The sequence below is a fragment of the Lutjanus erythropterus genome, chromosome 18 (genome assembly GCF_056507025.1).
Source record: "Lutjanus erythropterus isolate fLutEry1 chromosome 18, fLutEry1.hap2, whole genome shotgun sequence".
Classification (NCBI taxonomy): Eukaryota; Metazoa; Chordata; class Actinopteri; order Lutjaniformes; family Lutjanidae; genus Lutjanus; species Lutjanus erythropterus.
In genome coordinates this window covers 21,555,021-21,577,567 of record NC_139334.1, presented here as the reverse complement: position 1 = coordinate 21,577,567, position 22,547 = coordinate 21,555,021, and the positions used below count along the sequence as shown (strand labels likewise).

Below are 22,547 nucleotides of genomic sequence, written 5' to 3'. Positions count from 1 at the left end.
TAATTATTACCATCTTATCTGTATTGGCCATGAGAAGCAGGTAATTAATGGTTATCAGTATTGGCTGAAAAAAAATCCATATCATGCATTCCTACTGGCCATCATTATTTGTATGGACGAATCCAAGTTGAAGGCAGAATTAAGGAAATGAGCATTACTGTGGTGGTAAACTCCTTGTGAGTCTGTGCATTAACACTGTGATGTTTGTAGGTTTGACTCGTACATCTTTATACATCCAGGAGATCCTGTTAAACATTTTCAGGTAAATAAAGTAATCAAAAATTCACGTACAGGCCTGCACGGGCAAAAAAGTCTTTATTTTCTCAGCCTGACACACATCCGTGTCACTTTAAGGTCTCTCTGATGCACACCCTCCCTAATGCAAGCAAAGCAACATCATCCAGCAGCAAATAAATAAATAAGGATTCATGGTCTACCTTTCTTTGCACTGCACATGACCAAATAAGCTTGTTGTTTGTAGTAGTAAACAAATCACAACTCTTCCAAAATTCAGCCAAAGCATCAGAAACTACCCACACTCCCCACAGTCCCTGATGCTTTGCATACATGGTCAATGTGCTTTACATGTGACAGTTAATGCTGGGCTCACACTACGGGAGTTTTAAAATCTTTTCAAATCTGGTTGCACCACACACACAAGGAGATACTTTACAGATTCTCAGCGAAGAGAGTATCATCTCATACATAATCTCACATGATCTCATACATGATCTTGCTTGATTTCATGGAGAAGCAGATGCAAACAATGGAGACGGATGTAGCAGAGCATTGATTATTGGATAATCTGGCCCGAACATCGGTACCAACCATCATCCAGCCTAGATTTCTCCTCAGATTCATGGGAGGGGTGAATCGGAGGAAAAACATGCTGAAGCTGGAGTAGTCTGAGCCCTGCTTCACTGTCATGTGTAACGTACATGAATAAAAATACGTGTAATATTTATAAGATAACATCTAACAGTTCATACAGTGGCCTTGTTTTGCTGTGTATGTACATGGGCACAATGAAAAGGGAGAAGTAAAATGTGCTTGAGTCTGACCCAAGCCTGGGCAACGAGGTCTGTTACACAAATAGGCTCAGCATGTCAGGGCCTGTCAGGTTCTGACTGGCTTCCAGACCTCTTCTACTTTTATCTGTCGGAGAGAGCAATTGCTTTCCCTGATTGACCCAAACATCTTTGCTTTTACCTGCAGTTAAAATGTTGTGGTGTAGCTAGTAAACACAACAAATACACGTATCAGCTGGGCAGAATACTCCATAACAACCACATCTGACCTGTAGCAGGTAGACAATCCTGGTGAAATCTTGTCCACTACGTCTAATTGGCTGCAGAACCCAGCAACTGGGCATCATCTCCCCTCGGACGGCATCCACACTGGGACGAGGCAGAGACTCCTCAAACACAGACTGCATTGCCAGCATGCACAGACCAGCCTGAGGCAGAGAGCAAAGAAAAAAAAATCATCAATAAAACAGGCAGTGCAGACTTCAGATCAGCCAAGAGGCAACTGTACACTGACACTGATAACCAACAGCTGACACGGTGTCTTCCACACCCACTGCCTCTGGGTCAGTCTTGTTTACACTTACTGATGTTTCTGTGAGCAGGAGTAGCGTCTAAGTAGCATGTTCTACATCCACATCACGCTGCCTGTCATAAATCAGTCTTAATTATAAAAGACAGCACAGTCACATCCAGGTTTCCAGACACACTAATATGACGGTAAGTGGATTTTTGTCCTCCTTTTTCTCTAAAGCGTGATTTTATGACAACAACTACAGTGCAAATGCTCAGTGGACCTCATACAAAGGTGGCTAGCAGCAATCATCAGGGCCAGTTGGATGGTTCTGCAGCTGTGCTTACCTGTTTGGACTCGGTGCTGATGCAGCAGAAGTCCCGCGGCTGGCTGAGGTGGCAGGTGGACGGATCTGTTAGGATGTAAACTAAACGAGAAAGAATATAGACAGAATGTGTCAGACGAGATAAAATGGTTGATGAAAAGCTGGAAAAAAAAGAAACCGAGGAGGTTCAACAGGCAACACCTGAAGTCGCTCAACGTACTCCTGGATCCACATTCTTTACATATATTTTACAACTTTATGTATAAGAAGTTGTGTCATACAATTTTGTATTTAATGTGATTTTGTTCTTCTATTTTTTCCTGTTAAAGTTTTTGGGGGAGTTTTTTCTTACCCTTTGGAGAGACAACACAAGGCTCAACAATAAGGACTGCCTATTGCCCATTTTTCGTGCAAAAATGACAGAAAATTTGCTTCAAATGTGGAGATTTCTCATTTTTCTCAGTTCATTATCATGTTAAACTAAAGATCTGGGATGGATTTTTCACTATTTTCTGACATTTTCTAGATATTGCAGCTCCACATTAAACATGACAATCAACTTCTTTAGTCTAGCAAGTATATTTCTGACCCACTTGCCCAACAAGGGAAGCGAGAAAAAAAAAAAAAAAAAAGCCCCTTGAGGAAAATTGAGATTTGTGATATACAATTAAAATTTGACTTGACTGGCAATGGAGCAGAGCTTTATTGCTAAACAAGGTTGGAAAGCTATTCATTTTAACATTCAGACAAACAAAGTCATAATTAAGCATATTTATATTAAGATGTAACAATCTATTGGGATAAAGTTTACATGCATGTGTAGATACAAATGGACAAAATAAAACTTTTGATCAGAGAGAAGTAGATGAATTAAAAGAGCTCCAACAATGCTGCACATACAGTAGGTAACTGCAGGTGTGAGAATGGAGTTGATCATGCAATACAATAAGTAAGTCAGTGATGAATGAGACTGTATACTGCACTGTACTGTACATAACTAATGGATGCAGACGCATCATTTGAACATGTGCAGGGTCCATAACACCTTGCAAGAATATAAATAGTCTTGCAGAAAAGACAAAAATATAAATATTTTTCTATATTTATATTCTTGAAAAACACAGACAAATATTTGCAAGGTAGAGCTCACGTTGCAAAAGAAACCCCACTCCAGTTTTTTATCAGTATCTTATAAAGTGACACTTTTTCAAAAATGATCTTATTTATGATATATATATATGTATGTATATGTTTCTGGTAGGGCTGGGCTACTTTTACAAAAAAAAAACTTCAATATTGCAACAATATTGTAGGGATGACTATTACCATGTCATTGCTTTCACAAAGTAGTACACAATGAGATTTTTGATAAATAATTTTTGTAGCTAGTTGAGATGGAGCTCATTTTAACTATTTCATATACTGCTGAGTTCCATAAATATATGGAAATATATTTCTATTTTATATTTCATGATGATTCTTTGTTCTTTTAAACATAAAATCTTTATAAAGTAATTTTAACTGTCAGATAAATGTTGAGGAATTCTGAGTTGTAGCAGAGCAGAAGTGTAAAGGGGCATGAAATGGAAACAGTTGAATCAAGTTTGTAGCTCTTGAACCTTCATTCCATTGCCGGTATTGTAATGTACACAAACCATGTGAGGATAAAGACTAAACAGACACTTTATTAGCTCACCCAGCTGAGTGCTGTCATCTAGTGGTCGCGTCCAGACAGAACGGACGGACTGATTATACATGTGGCTCTTGGACAGCTGGCAGATTATGTTCCACAGACTGTCCAGGGGTCTGTCGAGCTCAGCGGCACCCAGAAAACCGTGGACAGATGGGCTGGAGGAGGGCTTGTAGTAAGCCTGGATGCCTCGTTCTTCTCCCTGGTACCTAAACACACACAGACTTAATACGTTAGCAAATGAATGATATTTATGAAGCTAAGCCTTCAGTTTGGAGCTGATTAATCACATCTACAGTAACAGCAGACAGAGGTCCTGTTCAGACCTGGTATAAACATTCGTCCTCGGTGATCCAATCACAAGTGGACGGCTCTGAGTATGCGAGTTCACGCCTGGCATTACAATGTGTCCTGATTGACCACTTGTGATCAAATCTCACTTCCTCGCCCAATATGCAAATAAACACTTGGGCTGTTTTGTCAGTTTAATGTCCATTATGCTGCCTAATCATTCCTTTCATTGTCTTTTTTTTAGTTCAGCGCCACAATGAACTCCTTTAGCAGCCGATTATGAACCTCATATTTTTAGCAGTGCTGTCAGCAGCCCAGCAAAAGAGATCCTCCGTGGTCCGTGGGGATTTTAGAACTTAACTATGACCAGGGCAGTGCACATTTTTCTTTTTTGACTCACAGAAGATGAAGAAAAGCTTTAATGACAGAACCTCTCTCCTGTTTGCTCTGCATTTTAATGTACTGCATTTAATGCAGACTACATAACAAGGCACAACTGATTGAGGAGTCGCTATAGCTATTTTACTTCCCAGCTTTGTACGCAAAAAAAAAAACATGCTTCCAAAATGTTCTGCTGTTTTTACCTGGAGGCTCACTGTGACAAACAGATGCAATGTTTTTTTCCACAATGTAATTGTGGCTGAATATACAAGACTAGTATAATTAAGAATCTGCAGGAGACAGCATTTAGAAAGTTTCTCCTCACTCAACAGCTTTCAAAATAGCACGATTTTTTAAAGGAGTCTGGAGTTACGCGTGTCTTCACAAACACCCACTGCAGGTACACATAATTTGCATCACAAATGATGGACTTACAGGACATAATTTAAGTAGGCGGTCTCTCAATGTGGCCCAGACGACCTGCGAATGCAGGTGATTGAATCTCAAATGTGTCCTGAGTGCGCTCAAACCTGTACTTACAGCTGCCCACTTGTGATCGGATCAGGCAGGACGCATGTTAATACCAGGTCTGAACAGGGCCAGAGAGAAGGTCCTGACCGTACGACCTGAATGTAGATGGTTTTTAGATGAGTTTATTAAAGAGAATGAGTGAGCTCACCTCCAGCCTGCTGTGGCCTTGCCCATTAGCAGGTTGCTCAAATCCCCAGAAGAGGCTAATCGCACCTGCGGGGAAAGAAATTTGCAATTCAACCTGATGCAAATGCCTAGAAGACTGGATAAAAACACGGACAATCATTATAATGTTTTAGTCAATAACACAGAGTTTCTGCAGACCCAGTTTAAGACTTTTAAAGACCTTTCTTTTAAATGAAATTTAATACCCTTTTCACATTCATACCAATCAAATAATGACAGAAAACCAGCAGGGATAATAAGGCCTGCAATTATTTTATTAAGTATATGAATTTTTATTGACATTTCTGTCACACTTTGTCAGTTCTTCCCAGCTGCAAATAACAATAATTCTTATTAATATAATTAATCAATTAACATGACCTGGGCCCAAAGAAATGGCAGAAATTGATGGACAGATTAACCAAATCAAAAATTATATAATTAATTGCAGTTTTTGCTCAAACTGACATATGCCCATTGTGAGCTGATGAGCTTTCTAGCTACTGTGGTTGGCAGACATTGTTTTCTGCAGGTCTGATGGTGCAGACTGAAAATAAAAAAAGGGTTTAACAGCCTCCTGCAGCAAAATCCAGTGTCACACATAGTTTATGGACATATGGCGTCTCCAAACAGCCAACAGCCATATACAAAAAACTTATAGTAGTAAAGTAATAAATTATATTACACTTGTTTATAATTCTAAACAAAATTTAAGACTTTTAAATAACTCATAAGGCATTTTTATGAGGTAAGTGAATAAGACTTTTTGAGATCTGCAGATACCCTGAAATAGTGGCATGCTGCTTAAATGCTGGATGTTGTTACTGAAATACAAATGTTCAGGTTGTCTTTAAATCAGCTCTAGCCTTTGATTGTTGGTACCTCAGCCAGAGCTCGACCGATGAGACTAGAAGTGATGTCCTGATAGGTTGTGGATATGGAAGAGGAGGAGCCAAAAGAGGCTGTGCGTTGACGTGTACAAGTTGGCGGTGATGGAGATGAGGTCATCAGGGGCTCAAACGTGGTGACAGGAGGCTCAAGGCGGACATCTAGCAAAACACACAGATGGAATTTCAATACAGAGAATGTAGAGGGGGATAAAGGGACACAACAGTGACAGACATGGACAACACTGCTCTGGAAACTAGTTTCAAAGTTATGCTAGATTCAAAATTTAAAATAGCATCCATGATTCTTTGTATTTGAATGTTTTTATTAAAGAAAATTTGAGTTCTTGATGACTGCTTTTGCCACGTCTGTTTGGGTTTAGTGAATTACAGTCCAGTCCTTACCGTGGGCAGACAGCCAGGCTCTCTGTGTCTTCACACTTTGAGGACCACATATGGGAGGACGTGTCCTGACCTTCAGCCCTTCATCCTGGAACCCTGTGATCTGAACAAAAATAGCAACAACACAATTAGCCTTTGTGTTGCTCAGTCAAAAACAAAAATTACAACAAATACATAAAGATGAGCTATCTGAACAATAAAAATAATCCAATTTACTTTCTTGTATTTTCAGTTGTAAATTCTTGAATCTCAGCTATTCAAATCTACTGTAGTGTGTAACATTAGTGTACTAACCTGTCCAGTCAGAGGTGGCCTATTGCCAGGCTGCAGCTGAGCAGTGTTGCCGCTGTTGTACCCTGACGTTGGTCCAGAGGAAAGACTCAGGCTGGATCCTGTGCACAAGGTGCTGTTACTGATTCTGGTCCGATGCCTCAGGTCATCCTGCCCCACACAGGGATGGAGATAACAATGGATTGTTTACAATACTGCAGTGTCATAAATAAAACTGTGAGTCCCTAAGAATCCACTGATAATATCTTGTATGTATGTATTCATTTATTTTGACCTAATTTATTTAAAAATGAGTTGGAATCTTCAAGCCCAGGTGAAACAGCATTTTGCGAGTTTCTACTTTCTGCATCGTGACGTATTTCAGAGTGGAAAAGGACAGGCCGCAGGGAAAATAACGTTGCCAAGATTTTGATCTGAATGTTGAATGAAAATTGATTGATGAGTGGCTGTCAGCTGTGAGAATTTGCTGTTTTTTCTGTCTGTCATATTAATGTAAGTTGAATCTTTGGGATTTAAAATCTTGATCAGACCACAAAGTCAAACCTCGTGGTCTGGGACCCAGTAATGGACGTTTTTATTATTCCTTAATATTTTGTAGACAAAACAATTAATTGATTGATTGAAAAATTATCAACATATTAATGAGTTTATAGGGCCATTTTCAGGGTATTCGGAGACACTGACTACTGATGTACCTGATGTACCATAGAGGATGCTGTTGCAGTAATAAATTCTGAACGCCATGGATGCATGAATTAGAGCTGAAAGGCAGAAGAGTGATGGGCGGAGATGGGCTATGTTCAGAGAAGAGATTAATGTCAAAAATGATACCAAGGTTGCAGACATGCTGAGACGCAGACAGAGTGGAGTTGTCGATAGTGAGACAGAAGCTGTGTGTGGTTTTGGTGAGGGATTTGGGGCTGATAATGATCCTGTCAGATTTATCACGGTTGAGTTTGAGAAAGTCTGCTTGCATCCACGATTTAAAATTTAAAATAATCTTTAGTTACAGCCCTCATTTGGTGTTCGAACTGACATAACCAAAAAGAATTACTGTTTGTTCTTTCTGGCCTCGGTTCAAACTAAAACTTCATGTTGTGACACTTGAAAAGTATCGTAAGTGAAAATGATATATGATGCTGCAGTTACAGAAACTGACCTTGACCTCCTGAGACAGAGCCTGTTGCTGTAGCCTCCTCTTCTCCTGCTCGGTCCTCTCTCGCAGTCGTTCTCGTGCCTTTGCTATCTCTGTCCTGGCCTCCTCCCAGGCTCGGCCGTAGTCCCTCAACAGCTGCTCGATGTCAGACGGATACTGACCCTCTCCTCGTGGGGGGGCTGGAACTCTGTCATTTACAGAATTTAATGAGTTGCATTCAAAAAACATACCTAAAATCATGTACTTAATACATTTAGGACTACAATGGGAATTTTATTTTGATCTTGTGATAGAACCTGAAGGGTCTTACCTGGTGCTGTCGATCACCTCCTGGCGGAGCTGCTGTAGGTACTCTTTACGTCGACTGGGCAAGGCAGCAGACACCTTTGAGGAGGAAGCAGCCTCTTGTGCAGAGGACTGAGGATGTTTACTGGGACTCAAACTACGAGCTCTCCGGTAAGTTAGGAGACGTTCCTCCCTCTCCAGCCGCAAACCCTCGATGCTCCTTCGGTGGCTGAGAGGAAAGAATCACGGAAATAGAAAACATAAATACACAAATGAGACTTCTGTCAACTTTTGCTACACATTAGGACTTAGTTAAATAATTTAGGTAAGGTTACCTCATGTTATCAATTCTGAGGCTGAGCAGTGGACCTTAACAGCTTTTTACTTACAACTCCTAGAGTGGGCCTGTTATGTGACAGATCTCAGACAGAGGGGTTGAATAATGAAATATTCAATAAAATAAAACTGTAAGCAAGGGAATTGTTTCAATGCTTAGAACAGTCTTCAAATACTGCATTAGCTCTGAAAAGCCTTCCTTTGAGGAGTGGCTCAAAAAAAAATCGGTAACTGTATTTACTACTTTTTGCATCTTGGATTTTTGTGTTCTGGTGCATCCATGTGATTTTTAGGCCCATGCATGCAATTCTTAGACTGGGCACTGTATGCATAGAGTATAGAAGTATAATGTATTTATGAGTGCATATATGTATGTGAATATTTAAGTGTTAGTACAGTGGTATGCACGTTATATGTATATATACTTTCTTTTCCTTTTTTGTGCTTTATCTCAGACGTTAAGACAAATATGGCATGTTATATCATCTAAGCGCCATTTTTTTCCTTTATGTCTATTATTATATTTTGTTTGTCACTTTGTATTATGTTGTTGTTGTTTAGAAATATAAACATGAAAAAAGAGTTTGTCACTTACAACCCAAAAACATGTAGTATCAACTATCAGAAACTGTCAAGTACTGAAAGCTGGTATCAAACTTGTGGTCAGATTTTTAGTCTTGTTTAGTCAGTCTTTGATTGGATATTTCCTGATCTAACATTGTCTAAAAAGTTCTTGTAAAGCCAATAGTGTAAAACCAATATTTAACACTGATGCATTAATAAGTTTAGCCTATTTTGTTACAGGTCCAGCGTGCATGCAGTAGTGAGGCTCACTACTGCATGCACGCTGGACCAGATTGCAAACAACCTGTCTCATTTCCTCTGCATGTAGGTGGCGATGCACAACGAAAGAGGACCCGCTGCCTCTGTAGAAAGGGCTCAGTCTCAGTCAGTGATTATGCTTAAATTTTACTTTAGATAATGGGCTTGGGTTTGTAGAAACAACATATTTATACTAGGCAAGTAAACCTATCCGTGATCAGTCTGAAGAGAATTGTATTTTATCAAAATAAAGAGTATCTGAGTCATTTGAATCCTCACCTATCATACAGCTGTTGTTTGGTGGGTGCTGGGGTCGGTGTCTCCGGCTCTTCCTCTCTGGACCTCGGGGTCAGCATCTTCAACAGTGTGTCAGTCTCTCCGAGACCATAATGCAGCTTGGCCTCCGTCAGCTCCACAGTCAGCGGCGTCGGGTTCATGTTGAGGCTGACGGTCGCCATCACCTGCTCCCTCTCCTGCCGCAGCCTCTCTATCTCTCTCGCTCTTCTGTCGCTCTGCGCTGTGGACTCCACGTTCGAGCCGCAACTCTCCATCTCGCCCCACTCAGCACAGTTCCTGTTCTTGTCGTGCTCTTTGGTGGAGGGTTTAGACTGACGGTGGCTGATGCCCGACCAGTTGGTGAACTTGTTGTGCAAGGGCAGGTCCTCTGGGACAACCTGGTGGTCTTGACACGGGGACACGCTGGTGACAGGTGTAATGTTCACAAGGATGTCTGTGTTGCACTCGCTGGGTGCCAGTGACACCTGGTCGTCCTCCTGAAGCTGAACAGTCCTGCCACTGAGCGGGGATGGATCGTAGGAATCAACGCAAAAATCTACAGAATCAGCTGCCGGTCTGGTGTAGCTTGGTACGTTTCCACGTCTGGCTTTGGCCTGCTGTTTGGGCACATCAGTCGGCCTTATTATGGGAGAGATCTGGTTCGTCGAAGGAGACTTCCTCCACTGCTGAGATGTCATCTGCCATTTGGACGCCCTTTCTTTAGCTGTAACATTTCTCCTGTCAGTGTCTGTATATCTATCCAGTGATGAACTAAGGCTTGTAGAGCACTTATCAGAGCCTTTAGGGCTCGAGCAACTCATTTCACTCACCTTCTCAAGTGATACAGATTCTGATTTACAAGAGGAAACATCACAATCCTGTCTGGACATTTGATCATCCTCTGAAACAGATGTGCATCCTGATTGTTTGCTACAAGGCACAGTGAGGTTCTCTTTCTCAGATTTATATTTATTTCTATCCTGATGTTTTGGAGAACACAGTCTTGATTGGTTTCCTTCCTGCTTTAATTTCGCTCCCACAGTCAGGATGGGTGACGACGCACGGTCTGTGTATGTAGCTTGCTTCTTTAGAGAAAGAGATCGATCATTTCGAAAAAGACTGAGATTTTCAGATATTGCACCAGTTTTGTGGCACATTGCCTCTGGCGGGCTTTGCTTTGAGCCTCTAGCAGAAGCAGATCTTACACGTCTTTGAGATTCACCTGCGGCCTTTAGAGGAGGCGTTTTTAGAGGGCCTTTCTTCTCTGATTGCAAGGCTGCAGAGGTGTTAAACCTCAGGTCAGGCATGCTCAGCATCTTTTCATCTGCCTTACTCTTCACCACACAGTGCACGTTGTTGTCTTGAGACACACTCACCACCTCAGAACCACCGATCACTTTGACGATCACACTGACTCCATGAGATCTGGACTTCTCGCTGGCTGTTTGATGAACAGCGACTTCCTTCTCTGCTGGTCTTGAAGGCCTTTCTGTCTGGATCCCAACATCAACGGCTGTTTGAGTCGAGCTGTCTCTCTTGGTGCAGTCATTAGACTCACTATAGGAGATATCTGACAAGTTGACACTCCTCATCAAACTGGACTTGAGCGAGTCGCCTGTCCTCATTCCCTGGACGTCTCCGAGCAGGTCAGAGGTGCTGACGATGAGCTTTGAGATATGAGCTGACATGCTTTCCATACTGGCCCACGTTGGAGATTCTTTAATGTCCACTTTGGCTTTCTGTGTTGTAGGTCCATCAGTGTGACTCCTTTTGTGCCGCTCTCTCCTCTTTGGAGCACTGCTACTGTTACCAACATTTACTGTCTGAGTGCCATGTTCACACGTCCTCCTTCTTTGGGTTTTGCTCACCTGGGACTCTTGCTCGGACGAGTACACAAACATAATTTCATCCACCTGACTGGAGTTGTTAAAACCACCAGGAGCATCGTTAGTTGATGAACTGCAAGTCACTTTCAGACTGGCAACACAATTGTGAGTATCAACAGATGCCTGTTGAGAGGTTTTGTTCACATGCTCCTTATAATCCTCCATACTGCTCAGCGTGCTGGAGAGCCCCTTGTTGGTGGCATAAGCGCTCAGATGGGAATTGAAAGGTGAGTTCTGCCCATTCAGCCCGTTGTCAACACTGCAGCATCTTGTTATACGTTTCTCAGTGCTGTTCAACAGCGGAGATTTGCAGGATAAGTCAGCAGCACTCCCGAATGCTGGGTTCTTATAACAGTGCTGGTTTGGGTCGTCGTCCTGCCACTGGTGGACAAAAGGGTTGATGTCACTGGAGGCAAAATGCATCGGAGAGTCCTGTAGTGGTTCACCTTTCTTTGCACACGGGATGTTCTTTTCTACACTCGTCTTTTGTGACATTGCTTGAGGGAGTAAAGAGTGTCTTTTTTGGATGTGATCTCTACCAAGTTTAACTTCACTTTTACCTGGAGTCTTTATTTTAGGTTTGCTCGCTGACACTGTTGTAGAAATATCTGCATTGTTACTTCTAGCTTGTCTGACCTCTTGCTTGCCATTACTTTGAGTGCCAAGTTTTACCCATTTAGACGCAAGCCGGCTGTGATGCATTCTAGTGGTTCTGTCATCCTCCTCATCCTCATCTGATGACTTAAAAGAGGACTCAGAGGAAGAGGTGGGATGGGTCTGGAGCTTAGACTTTCTGAACCTCTTAGTGTTTGCCTTTTTAGATAAGAAAGCAGCAGAATTGTCCTGTTTATCATCAGGTGTGTTGGACATCACAGATCCATAGCAACTTGTATTTCTGATAGCATTTCCATGTTGTATTATGTGTTGTGGCTGCAATGAACCAGAAGTACTTGCTTCATACGTTGACTCCGCAAAGATCTTTGGAACCTGCACTTCAGATTGACGGGTCAATGTCTCTCTGTCATGTTTCATGACACAGTCCTGGCATTTGTTGTTATAATTCATATTGACCACACAAGTCTGAGCCAAGTCATTTGAACGAGTCTGTGGACAGCTGAACTGATCTTGTTTACCTCCAGTTTCGTTCTCTGTTTCACCATTTCTATCACAGCTAGGAGTCACAGCAAACCCTTTCATAGAGGCATTTTCATCTGTGGGTGTGTTCTGCCTGTGCAGTTTGAATTGAAGACTTCCTCCATGAGATAATAATTTTCCAGCCCCAGATGCGTCAGGACTATTTTGGAAATGTTGAATCATCCTTGCCGAGTTTTGTTTGTACAAATAACTGTGCTTATCTTCAACAATGCATTTAGCTTGCATGCTGATAACCTTTGGATGATTACAGCCATGATCTGTATCAGCCTGAGTGGAAGGTGTTTCATAGGGGATTTGGTGAAGCTCTGGGCAATCAAGATTCACAACAGGTGGATCCAAACAGATCTGGGTGTCCACTTTATTCAAGGATGCATCATTGATGACAGGATTAAGATGAGCTGTTCCTTTTTGTTTGTCTGAATCATTCATTTCCTGTAATAGAGCATCTTTCTCCACAGTGTTTCCTTCAGAATCGATGCATTTTCTTGCTGAGGAAGAACCACTAACAGAGGACAAACTACCTGGTTGCAAAGCGGGGTTGTCAGAGTGCTCAGACTCTTTGAGTGTCAGATTTGACTGGATGTTGTTTTTGGAAACACAATAATCAATGACTGGCTTGTCTGAAGAGTTATGACCATGGTCAAATGTCTGTACTACTTGAATAAATTTCAGCAAGTTGTTCTCGTGGTTAGTCCTCAATTCAGCTGGCAGATCCGACACCAGCTGTCCACTTTTGTCCATTGTGTTTTCACTTGTCATCCTCTCCGGCAAAAGTTGTGCTCCTTCTTTCACCTGACCACTCTTTTCATCTCTTAGCTCTCTTTCTGTCTGTCTATTACAGCTAAATTGACATGTAGATGACGACAAGGCATTCATGCTCTGACTCCTGCTCTTCCTGTCATCATTGCTGCCAATTAATGACAATCTCAAGTGCTCTTTCACCACTTCTGAGATTCTCAGGTCAATGGCGCTACAAATAGCATCTGACTTGCATATGTGTTTTCTGCTTTCTTGATGTTTTATTTGCGATTCCTCCTCTTTTGTTTCTGCAGCTGTTACACCTCCCTTTTCAGCTGCTTTCCTCTCTGTCACAGAGGTACCACTCCGAGAACTCCTGTCACCACATTCCTCAAAGATCTGGCAACTTTGTCCAACTTTCTTGCTCATGGGATCAGAAACTGGCAACGCCACTGAAGCGACTGCATCTTGTCTAATGCTGCCATCAACACAAACAGAATCAAATCCAGGGCTGTCATCCTCCACAGAAGACTGCTCCCCTTTTGAGTCGCTGGTGTTATTATTGCCATCAGGCCAAATACCTTCCAGGCTGCCAGCTGGTGCAGAGCAGAAAGTTACCAACTCTCTGCTGCTGCTTCTTTTTGGGATTTTCATGCTGCCTTTGAAAGCATCCTGTTGGTCTTTGTTCCTCTTCCTGGAATTTTTACAAGCTGATTTAACAAGTTCCTGCTGTATTGTAACACACCGCTCAGTGCCTTTGGTTTCAACCTTATCTGACGGCCTGTCTCTTATCAAAGACACACAATTGGCATTTCCAAACTCATACTGCTGTATATTTTCCAACTTTTCTGACAAACCATTTAGATTGCATGGTGCTTCGTATTCTGTGGACGGTTTGAAGGCACTTGCAGCGTCAGACATCTTGTTCAGTACTTGATCCTGGTCTGTAGGACTTGACTGACAACCTGACGTGGATATTTCAGTATCAGATGACATTGTAACATCAGCGGATACCATATCAGGTACATCTGTGCACACCTGAAGCAATTTTAGCTGTGATTCTTGATTTTCAGTGTGGTGGATGCCAGTGAGTGACACGCAAGAGGTTTGATTTAAGGTTGGTGAGGATGCTGGACTTTTATTGCTGCTATAGTCTGAAGTGTCTATAACGGCTTGCCCTACAGTTTCTATTTGCTCATCTGATTGAACTACAAATCCTACATCCTTCATGGCATCATCTGGTGTTTTTAGAATCTGAGAGTCTTGAAACTCTACTGTTTCTGATGTTTTCCTTGAAATTTTAACACTCTGTTCCTGCACTGTTACATTCACGGCCTCGGTGCTGGTGGAGCTACAGCTTCTCGATCTGCTCTGAGAGTCTGAGAGGTTCATACTGGTTGGACTGGGACTGCTGCAGCTGCTGCTCTCTACACCTCTGGGCATTGTTTTTCTTTGGAAAGGCAGAGGATCCCTGTAAATCCTGGGACTATCTGCTGCATCTGTGGAGGACCAGGCATCAGTGAGCACAAGCATGTTTTCCGGATCTTTCGCGCTGCAGCTGCTCAGGGAGCGTGGGCTGCTGGTCAAAGTGGTCTGCATGTTCCCAAAGTCCTCGATCAATTTGTGAACAGTGTCTCTGCTTCTGGAATCTGCTACAAATGGGCTTTGAGAAGGGGGCTTCCTGTGTTCTGATTTTGGGAGGCCTGTTCGGTTCCAATATGTCTCTGCTGAGATTACCTGAGCTTTTTGACAGCTGTCCCAGTCTAAGTTGGTCTCTGTTGTTCTATTGTGCTGCACGGATGAACGGGAGCAATCTATCAAGGAGTAAGTCGGCACCACTGTTTGGCGAAGCCTCTCCACATTTGAGGATATCCTTCTGTTCTCCACAGCCAATGAATCTTTAGACATCTGACTGTCTTCGCTCTCTGCTTCACTCTGAGCTGCTTCCTCATGTTTCAGCTGCTCTGCGAGGGCTGTCGCGTAAGCAGACGACAGGGAATCGAGAGAGAACAGGCTCTCACAGTCTGACGCTCCTTCATCCCCATTTTCTTGCTCTTCCTCCCATCCGATCAGTCCCTGCTGTCTCTCGACCCACCTGCTGGTCTTGTTCATCAGAGCCTCAGTACTGTGCCACCGCCTTTGTCTAATGTCCTCAAACGGAGTCCTTTGATCAAGCTCCTCACACGAGACGGCTGTTTTAACAGCACATTTACTTCGGCTCATCCTGGTATCTTTAAGGCTCCTGTCTTTTCTTTGTCTCCAGTGAAATTTGCTGGCTATCCTCCCCAGAGGTTTGGGGCCTCGTCCTCCATTCGCACCTGATGGTGGTTTCTTGAACACTTTGAACAGAGCTGTTTTTAACCTCGGCCCCACAGAACGAGAGAAAGTCCTCTTGATGGTTTCTAGTCCATTGATACTCACATGTGGCTGAGTTATCTCATTCATGCAAGGGACAATCTGGGGACTGGGTTTGTGTGCTGTGGGTTCTTGTGTATTTTCTTTGCTGACTGGCAGCAAAGCAGTTCCAACTGGTGACTTCAGAGTGACTGCTGAGTTCTGATCCAATCTGTTCTTAAAAGTCAGCTCCCGGTTTGGCAGCAGGGGTTTTCTTTCTGGTCGTTCCCGGCAGGGCTGTGCTTTGGGCTCCTCTTTGACAGTTTGTCTGATGTTTTCAGAGGAGCTTACTCTACTCTGGCTGCCTTTACTTTGTCCTGAGGAAAGCCTACCGGAACAACTCTGGGTTCTTTCCCGAGGGAGATTCTCATCCGAAACCCACTTCCTGCTGCCAAAGGAATCAGGGCTTGTGGCAGAATTTGGTGTCAGTTCCGTGGATCTGTTTCTCTTGAGGAAGTGTCTGTCAAGGAGAGAAAAAAAATTACATATTACAATTTTACTAATTTAAAATCTAAATAAATATTTACACATAGGAGGCACAAGCAACCTCAAAACAACCAGCTAAAAAATATGTATTTTATTTATACTTGTATTAATTTTAATTTATATTAGCCCTGTTAGTAAAAGAGATACAACTGTGAGAAAAGGCTGCATGACAGCAAGGTCAAACAGTGAAAAATAAATATAGCGTACATTAAAACTAATGTTGCTATGTTAACGTGGACCTTTCTGTTTCCCCAAACTGGGGGCATGTTGACTGTCATCTACTGTATGTAATACAGTGACAATGGATAAGTACCTCATAAAGCCCCACTTCAAAAAATCTGAACTATCCCTTTAAGCAAAGAAGTTTGCTTCCTGCCCTCCATGCCAGTAACAACAACTCTCTGTGCTCACCTGAAGATGGGCGTGTTCTGAGGGTAAAGCCGGGACAGAAGATCTGCCGAGAACGAGTGCCTACGAGAAACAAACGGCCTTCCTCTGGGCTTTGAGGGGGACTCAGGAGACTCGGGGCTGTCTGGTCCTGGTGGCAGGGCTTTTTCCAGCCTCTGCAATTCCCTCTTAGCTTCCAACAGATGCCGTTTGCGGGCTATCCTCTCCAGCTGATAGTGCAACCTTTTCCGGCGGATGCGGCTCTCGGCACGGCAAAGGGCATGATGCTTCAGTAGCTCTTCCTGCACGGACTTTTTCCTCGCCCTCGCCACCAGGGACGGACGATCGACCGTCTGACCTGTCTGATCCTCAGACACCTGACTTGTCAGTCGCTCCAGGAGGGGTGCAGGGGTAAGGTCTGTTTGAACTCCAGACTCTTGGGTGATTCTTTGCTCTACAGTTGTTAGGCGCTGCTTCTCCTGCAATATCCACTGCTGGACTGTTGGGATAAGATTTATAGAAGAGAAAAATTCTCATTATTACTAATTTTGATGTGGTTACAGATTTTGCTATCAAACTCTAGAATTCTGGCTTGGATTTTGAAAGGTTTGAAAGTATCTGCATGAGCAATAACTTAGACTAGACTACTTACTCTCACTGTGCTGCTGTCGTAGGTGGGCCTGCTCCCTCTCCAGCTCTCTCTCAGCCCGTCTCTGCTGAGCCTGAATCTCCTGTCGCAAATTCTCCACGTAACGCTGCTGCACCTCCACACGCTGCCTAGCGGTAGGCTCCTCACCGGGAGAGAGACAGGCCTCCAGCTGCTCTTGGAGCTTCACTTCTTCAACACTACAGAACACACAGATCCAGGACACAATACAGACTGAGAAAATGTAAAGGCAAAAAACAAAGAGGCAACCAGAAAAAGTAAAAGAAATTTTTCCTCACTCAGGTACAATGTCATGCCTTTAATTTAGCAGTTTGGTAGTGACAGTTTTAAAGTAACAGCTACTGTTGTTGAATTCGGCTCTGCGTCTCAGCAGTAACCAAGCAACGGCTGAGCCTGTCCTGTAAACAGCTAACTGGGATTGTTCACGAGGGTGGGGGCTATTAGAAACACATGCCATCTCCACCAGCTGAATTAAAACACGCATGAAGCATTGCCCCATTTCCTCAGAATGAACACTGGTACAACACATGTACATGTTATCAAATATGTATGCTGAGAGTTGGCAGAATAAGCTCTTTGTACACCACATACAGTGTACACAGAGGGATGTGACAGGCTAGAGGCATGGAGACTGGATCTTTAAGAGCACATACAAAAAGCTGATTGGGAAAAGGCATGTTATAAAGCCCCAGAACAATGAATTAATATGAGAATGAAACTAGTAAAATACAAATGGTTATGATAACTTATATTACCCCAGTCAAACTGATCTGTTGGTCCCCTGACATCCCAGACATTGCATTACATAATTCGAAGGAAAGGGTACAGTGTTCCACTGCTTATGGGACTGTCCAAAATTACACGAACACTGGAAAACAATTGTTGAGACTATATCGGAGATATTTGAAGTTAAAGTGCCTCACCAAGTAAAACTGTGTGCACTTGGCATATATCCAAGGAACTATATTGCTTAGTGCAAAACAGATAACTGTAATTGACTCTGGACTCCTGCAGGGCAGGAGGATGATAGCTCTGTCTTGGAGAAAAATGAATATACCTTTGATGAATGTATGGGTAAAGGAGATGGCATCCTGTGTTGTTTTGGAGAGACTGACTTTCATGGGTCATTGTCTATTTGCATGCATGAAATATATGAAAAAAAAAAGAAAATATTGTTCTTGGAGGCAGTATTTACCTGTGATCAGGAGTCAAAGGGCAAAGGTCAATATAGGTGCAGCTCATTCCACCTTCACTGGCCTGAGAATAAGCAAAGAAAAGATCAGCTTTAATAATAACCAGAAATAAAAAATAAACCACCACAGCAGATAAACTGTAGAAAACGATCAGGAATTATTGTGTGTACCAGTAGCATTAAAGTATATCGACCACAGCAGCCCAGTCATCCGCTCATCATCGAAGCTATCATGACTGCAATCATAAACAAACAGCATCATTTTCATTTTCAGCTGAGCAGCACCCACCCGTCTGCGTTCTCGGAGGACTGCTGCCTCTGCCGGGTGGTTGAAGCGGAACTTATGCGCTCCTCCCAAGGTGATCACCGTCCCTGGAGACAGAAAGACATACACTTCGTCACATGTTGTGCTCATCCTGCAGCATCATGATGATTGAAGCTGAAGAATATAGGTATATGTGCTGATGTGTGGATGCGAGTGTGTGTCTATATGTTTAACCTTGGGAAAGATCCATCTGTGCATCTTATAGTGTGCGTGCATATGTAACTGTTCATTAACCTATATACTCTATGTTATCAAAACTCATCTGTGCATCTTAAAGTGAGCGTGTGTATATAATTGTACATTAACCTACATGTGATACCCAGAACAGTGCAATCGAGTGACAGGTCTTAATGCTCAGTGTCAAGTGCTACTCAGGCCTCATTTTATGCATCACTGAATGTTTACATCTGCTCCGATGGCATCAGCAATGCTAAAAAGACATGAAGGGTTTCCACCAGTGTACTGTGAGGCCGGCGGCCTGCTAGGTTTAAACAGCTGGGAATACTTTTAAATGTATTTTTAAGATGTTTTTAAACTAAACTGTGTTATACAAGTGCCAAACTCCTTAAGGAGCAACAGTGACATTACAGCTTTGAACGTAGCAGTGCAGTGTGTGTACAGTTTGTTTGTTGGCAAATAAATGCTACAGCTCCTCAAGACACAAACCAAGTTCCCATATTTTGCTTGCTGATGAAGGGGGCTAGACGACTTCTGCCCAAGTTCGCTTAAGGTGGACTGACTTTTAAGGTGGACCAGGCCAGCTCATCTCATTCTAGTGACATGCACGTCAGGCCTAACAACTTTTCTGGCAGAACTCCTCACATGTTTGATAAATATCTTTTTTTTTCTATCTACTATCCTTATGTTTCTTTGCAGTACATACTGGTTACATTACAGCGTACAGTTCTGTCTTAAGTTTGGCATTTACTCTGCTGATTGTAATAAATCAATTTACATTCACTGGTTGTCAGTGGCAGAGCACGGTCATTGCCTCGCAGTGACTAATAAATATGCTAATTTGAACAGAACCCAGGGACTTGTATTATTAAGACGTGTTAGTAATACGCTAACAAGTAATAATAAACAAGTGCTGCTAAATCAAACAGAGCTAAAAATGGCCAAAACTGGCAATTTGTGAAACCCCTGTTCTAAACAACACAACAGGATATTAAAATAAGTATTTGTATTTATCATAGATCAAATGAAAGAGTCATAGAAGTTGCCAGTGTTTACATGGACCCTAATATTCTACAAATAATCAGAATAATGGGCCAGTCAGAATAAAACTGCCTCATGTAAACACCTCAATTGGAAGAGATCTATCCCACTCAGACAGTCACAGGAATTTTCATTTTGAGAGGGTTTGTGTAAAGCTTTGATAATTTGATCAAAAAGAAAACAATAACCATGTACAGCTTATTCAAACCTCTCTGGTTCGGATTAATATGTTTTTCTGCAGAGGTCTGCCCCATGCAGGGGTGGGTGACATGTCACAAACAACAATGAGGAAGGACAGAAACATAACAGTAACAAAACAAAATTGATCAGTATCGGATGCACCTTTCTGTTAGAAACCTTAAAAGATTTGACTGGTGGGTGGCAACCTGCAACCACTTTTTCTTCTTCCATTATATTTTTGCTAGATTTGACGCTTCACAGGAGGTCGAACTAGTTTGAACATGCCAAAAAAGTTAACAGTTAAGTTGGAATTTTGTAATAAGACAGATTTCAATCAGATGTAAATGTAGCTAATGAAGGCTGAATCAGATATATAAAAAAAAAACATGCAACAACTTTCTCTTTGCTGTTCATTTTCATGATAGAATATCCAATCTATATTACATTTATGTAAAACAAATGCAGTAGGAACAAGACAGTGTGAACAGACTGTTTTGTTGATGACGGGAACTGACCTTGAGCCAGTCTGCAGGGCTCAGTGACCTCTCTGTCGTTGATCAGGCAGATGCAGCCCAGCAGCGGTCTGAGCGTCACCACACCTCCGTGGTTTTCAATCTCACAGCTGGCACTGCCCTGCAGAACTAGAAACAGGATGCAAAAATGCAATTGCACATTTAGATTCAGAAAGCTGTGCTGATGCAGCTACTGTTCTACTAAATGTATTCAGCATTCAATACAGAATTTAATGAGATGCGAGCAGTAGATTTTAGGATATGTTTCACTATGCATTCTCATTGAGAAGTTATAATCTTATGTAGATTTCTATCTGCCATGTTCCATGTTTTATTCTACTTTATGATGCTATGTTCTACTCTTGCTTTGATGACTTCCACTCTTGCATTGTACAAAGGTTGAAAAAAGAATCTTATTATACAGTTTGAAAAGGAATATTTGCAGCTGCATGAGAAAACATGGGAACTAAATGAATAAATAATACCTATTTGTGGTTCTTCAAACTGTTCCTGAGGTCCAATGCGGGTAACTCCTTCCTATAAGAAAAAAAAATCATGTACCTGTATTCAAAATCTACATAAACAAAAACATCAAAACAATTATTGTGCATACTGGATACTGTCCTTAAAACACAAGCTTTAGCAGCTACAATGATTTCTACATAATGATCTGAGAACTACTGTCCTTTCACTTAGCTGACAGAAAGAATATCATTTGTTTACTTTGAAGTCTTATCTAATGGGATTAAAGGCTTTTAATATATGGTGTCAAGACCACATGTGCTCCCAGGTGGCCGCAGCTCTTCACATGCAGGAAACAGTGTAATTGTCAGGCCTAAGGGTATGCTTGTCATTGTCAGAATCAGGACAGCTTAAGCTCCCCTGAGTCCTAGCCTCAGAACTAAGAGCCTCTTATCCAGCCGAGCTTTTTTATGCATTGCGGAAGATGCGCGCACACACACACACACACACACACACTCACTTGCACGCGCAGACGGGAGATCGACAGGACAGTTGGAGGGTAGAGCGAAAAAGAAAAGACAGTAGAAACGCACCTTTTCTCAAGAGTTTTTCTAGCAGAACAGAGAGAAAAAAGTAGGAGGAGGAGGAGGGGGAAGAAGCTAGTAGGAAAAAAAAAAAGATGGTTTCAGTGAAGACAGATGACAAATCAGGAACTTGAGAGTTGGGAAAAAGTAGAGCAAATGCAGAGAGTATCAGTTTGTGGGAGTTTGCATCATGTTGTTCATGCAAAAGTGTATTTTTAGTGTACACAGCATGTGTGCAAATGAGTGACGTGTCTCTGGGGATGAAATGAAGAGACAGATTGAAAGTACAAGCCTAATACCATCCAAGACAACTAACATGCACTGTATACCACTATTAATATTAATTTCTACACTTATGCTAGTAAATTCAATTGAATACAGTACAAAGACAAGATATTTATTGTTCAAACTCATTAACAACATTACTGTTTATCCTACCCTGAGGTGATAAAAGACAACCCCGGTGCTGAGAACATCTGTATCCAGAGTGACCAGGTGTGGTTGGAGGGAGTTGATGAGGAATCCGGCCCGGTCTCTGTTGATGTCCACACTGTACTGCTCCAGCAGCTCCTTCTTGTCTCTCCAGCTCTCCGACCAGTCCTTCGTCAGCTGCTCCACCTGAGGAGGAGACACGGATGAAGACGACGAAAGAAGGTCCAACTACTCCTATTAATTCAAGATTCCCTTACATTTCCCACCATTAATGTCGAAAAGAAGCTCAAATTATATAGGAAAGGGTACGTTGGAAAACATCTAATGTAACTTCAAGTAATATCTTGCAAATTTACAAATAAATCCAGATGACATTTTGTCAAAACTAGTTTCGTCTAAAACTAGGGATCCACCAATCTGGTATTCAGTATTGTTACAATAAGTTAGCCTTAACTATCATGTTAAGTGCTTAAAAAAACTTTGAGGGACAACCCACAATGACAGATGCATCAGAAGTAGTACAGATGAACAGCACGTGTCACGTGAACAGTA

The 22,547-nt window shown here is 42.2% G+C and overlaps 1 protein-coding gene and 1 long non-coding RNA gene across 3 annotated transcripts in view; one reads left to right on the top strand and one right to left on the bottom strand.

Moving 5' to 3' along the window:
- Positions 1–22,547, bottom strand: part of stard9 (StAR-related lipid transfer (START) domain containing 9) — a 55,860-nt gene that overhangs the window by 1,262 nt on the left and 32,051 nt on the right. For both annotated transcript variants that reach the window (XM_084742034.1, XM_084742035.1), the window contains 17 exons: positions 22,002–22,181; positions 21,003–21,054; positions 20,521–20,646; positions 18,572–18,654; positions 18,286–18,347; positions 17,076–17,269; positions 16,448–16,922; positions 9,381–16,010; positions 7,969–8,172; positions 7,662–7,845; positions 6,506–6,652; positions 6,215–6,314; positions 5,805–5,971; positions 4,906–4,970; positions 3,561–3,763; positions 1,887–1,966; positions 1,298–1,456 (listed from right to left, as the gene is read on the bottom strand). In XM_084742034.1, the coding sequence (XP_084598160.1) occupies positions 1,298–1,456; positions 1,887–1,966; positions 3,561–3,763; positions 4,906–4,970; positions 5,805–5,971; positions 6,215–6,314; positions 6,506–6,652; positions 7,662–7,845; positions 7,969–8,172; positions 9,381–16,010; positions 16,448–16,922; positions 17,076–17,269; positions 18,286–18,347; positions 18,572–18,654; positions 20,521–20,646; positions 21,003–21,054; positions 22,002–22,181 (9,111 nt within the window). The remainder of the gene's footprint in view (positions 1–1,297; positions 1,457–1,886; positions 1,967–3,560; positions 3,764–4,905; positions 4,971–5,804; positions 5,972–6,214; positions 6,315–6,505; positions 6,653–7,661; positions 7,846–7,968; positions 8,173–9,380; positions 16,011–16,447; positions 16,923–17,075; positions 17,270–18,285; positions 18,348–18,571; positions 18,655–20,520; positions 20,647–21,002; positions 21,055–22,001; positions 22,182–22,547) is intronic.
- Positions 1,482–22,137, top strand: LOC146311014 (uncharacterized). The gene is made up of 3 exons (XR_014772273.1): positions 1,482–1,745; positions 18,557–18,734; positions 22,008–22,137. It is a non-coding gene; the product is annotated as an uncharacterized LOC146311014 (long non-coding RNA).